The following is a 3143-nucleotide window of genomic DNA, read 5'->3' as shown; positions in this document are numbered from 1 at the left end:
CTATATTTTTGTTTTTTCAAATGAATTACATATAAGAGAAAATTGATTAGATAGAAATGTCATTCACCACATCATCGATCTCAATAGTTATGTTAAAAATTTCGTTCGAGTTTAGTAGCGTTATTATTTATTTATTTAGTAACATTGAAAATCATATTACTATTTTGCCACAAAAATCTACAACTCTTAAAATATCAAAACATGAAACACAAATTTTTTTACTTAAATAAAAATGAATCTATTCAAAATTTAATGCTTTTATTAATTATAGGACAAAAAAAGTAATTACACCAATAGGGAAATATAGGTTACAAATAAATAAATAAATTATTATTAATTTCAAGAATTGCCCACAAGAAATGATCAAAAAAACATTAATTGATCACTATAGGTCTTATTTTTTTTGAACAAGAACTACATCTTACAAAAAAGAATAGAGTTACATTTTGATGGTGGATAATTAATTTACAATATCCAAATTAAGGCATAGTTTTTTTTTTTTTAATTTATGGTTGAAGATACCCTTTTTCTTGCATATAAGAAATTACTTCTCCAGCCATATCAATTGGTGAAGCATTGTCTCCATTCTTACACTTCAATGATATCTGTTTTAACCAACAATTAATTAATTAATTTAATTATTAAGAAAATTATAAATTATTATTAGCATATCCTTGTAATTTTAAATGATATTGATCAAGTTTCTGAATTAAATATAATAATTACCTCACAATTTAACGGTGCTTCATAAGGATCATCAATACCAGTAAACCCTGCAAAAGTAAGATAAAAGGTTCATAACTTGAACATAATAGACGTATAACAATGGGTAAGCATTCCGCTCCGTCCCGTTTACGTTTGTTCAAATAGGTATGTATCAAAACCATAGAATAAAAGTAAAACAATTCAAGCATATAAATTAAAATATGCACACCTTTAATCTTCCCGGCTCTAGCAAGTTTGTATAGACCTTTTGGGTCTCTAGACTCGCAAACTCCAAGCGGAACATCCATGAAAACCTGCTACATGTTCATCATATTAGGTCATGTAAAAACCGGAGAGATAATATTTCTAATATATTATCACATATTATATATCATTTTGAAATGGGATAAGACTTAATTTCCGCTAGCTCTAATTAGTGAGAGCAAGCACTATAATCGTTAGTAATTTTGATAATTACTACAAATTTTAGTCGTCGGTAATTTTTTGTTGGTATTTATATTGCTCGCATGTGCAAATTTGTACGTTCATCTACTACTAACCTCAATAAAATCGCCATCGGGTAAAATTTCGCGACAAGCGTCTCTATCTCTTCTATAAGGAGAGATCAAACAAGCAATGCATATGACACCGGAATCTGCAAACAACTTTGCAACTTCTCCTGCAAATACCCCAAAACCATTAGTGACGAAATTTAAACTTTCTCGATAACCTTTTTATTTTTAATTCTAAAAATTATGAGGTAAACAAGTAATTAACTTACCAACTCTTCGAATGTTTTCAACTCGATCTTCAGCTTTAAAACTAAGATCGTTGTTTAATCCATGTCTAAGGTTGTCTCCATCAAGTATGTAAGTCAACTTTCCTCTTTGATACAACATTTGACTCAAAGCACATGCTACTGTGCTCTTTCCTGCAATTCGTAAATTAAACACGAAATTAATACTATTAACTATAAAGATTAGTGAAATTAATAAACAAAATTAATCAGATTGAGTTTGTAATTACCTGAACCACTTAGACCAGTAATCCAAATAACACATCCCTTTTGATTCAGCAAATTCTGCCTATCTTGTTTGTCAATTGAGCATTCATGCCACTTTATATTCGTCGAATTCTCTATTTTTGCCAACGGGTTCCCATTTTCCCCTGTTCATTTCATTCACACATATTAAAAGGATAAGATTCAAATTTACTCATAACAATTTTGAGGATGTGTAAACATAGTCTTAATATATAAAATAGTAAAAAATGTATCCTTAACGTTTTCAATTTGGTGTAATTTTTGGCTTAGTTACATAGATTCTGTTACCTAAATTTAAGATTGCTCCTGATTTGAAACGTTGAGCCCAAAACAATGTTAGATTCGGGTAACAGAATCCATAAACCGGATCATTACTTTAGCAATGTTAAAGATAAAAAATAATTTCATTTTTACTTTGTAAAGATATTACATTTCCCCCCAATCCAAAGTTTAAATCTTTAGGCAAATTACCTGGATGCCCATTTGTCATAATGGGTTCCAAAACCGACCCGTTTGGGATAAGGGTATTAACATTCAACGTTGTCGCCATCGGTTTCAATTTGGGCCTTGAAGCCACCGCCTTGACTCGGCCGGAATTGACTCCGACCACCGCAAAATTGCTGGGCTCACTGAAGCTTGCAAATCCAGGCTTCAATTTCATCCCAACAGCGTTCATCATCATCTTTCTCTCTCAAATTGAGAAATTCAGCAAAGAAAATTCAGATAAAAGTAGTTAATGGATATTGTGGGTTTTGGAGAGATTGATGGAAAAGAAAGTTTGAGGACTGAATATATAAAGAAAAAAAAGTTGGCAGGGATGAAATTCCAAGAAGGCTGAAACAGAGACCGTTGATCTTTGAAATTATTAAAAATTGAGGGGAAGAAGAAAGACTGCTGGATTTTGTATTTATTAATAAGTATAGACTTGAATTATTCTTGTCCAAATTGGAATAGAAAATAAAAATTTATGGTGTAAAGTAAAACTTTAACTTATTTTGGTAATATAATATGTAGGAGTACTTGGGTTGTTAGGGTATGGGAGGATAATTTTATTTTTATTTTATTGGTTTTTATCTCGTTCTTTTAATTGTCCATTCAATAATTAGACGATAATGTAACCAAAAATAATAATAATTAGACAATAATTTTGTTAAAAATAAAGTAGCCCAAAAAAGGTTTGAGGGTCTGTTTATGACGAACAATAATGTAATTTAGAGTTTTCTTTTTAAATAAATTTAGAATGGGTTTGATTTAGTGTTATATCTGTACTGTTTTTTTATTAGGCATGCTTATTTTGTTTTTGACAAAGTAAGTTTTACTTTGTTTTTACTATCATTGGATGAACTTACTTTGTTAAAGTCCACCATCATCCAATGGTAAAAAAAACAAAGTAAGC

At 29.9% G+C, this 3143-nt stretch overlaps 1 protein-coding gene across 1 annotated transcript; it reads right to left on the bottom strand.

Moving 5' to 3' along the window:
- Nucleotides 1–315: 315 nt before the first annotated feature.
- LOC136226870 (adenylyl-sulfate kinase 3-like) lies at nucleotides 316–2624 on the bottom strand. Its single transcript, XM_066015544.1, has 7 exons — nucleotides 2219–2624; nucleotides 1732–1872; nucleotides 1487–1636; nucleotides 1266–1384; nucleotides 935–1019; nucleotides 727–773; nucleotides 316–605 (listed from the first exon to the last, which is right to left on the bottom strand). The coding sequence occupies exons 1-7, from the start codon at nucleotides 2427–2429 to the stop codon at nucleotides 507–509; spliced, it is 852 nt and encodes a 283-aa protein (XP_065871616.1). The 5' UTR covers nucleotides 2430–2624; the 3' UTR covers nucleotides 316–506.
- Nucleotides 2625–3143: the final 519 nt, after the last annotated feature.

This window comes from Euphorbia lathyris, chromosome 4, assembly GCF_963576675.1.
Source record: "Euphorbia lathyris chromosome 4, ddEupLath1.1, whole genome shotgun sequence".
Lineage (NCBI taxonomy): Eukaryota > Viridiplantae > Streptophyta > Magnoliopsida > Malpighiales > Euphorbiaceae > Euphorbia > Euphorbia lathyris.
This window is presented reverse-complemented; position numbering and strand designations above follow the sequence as displayed.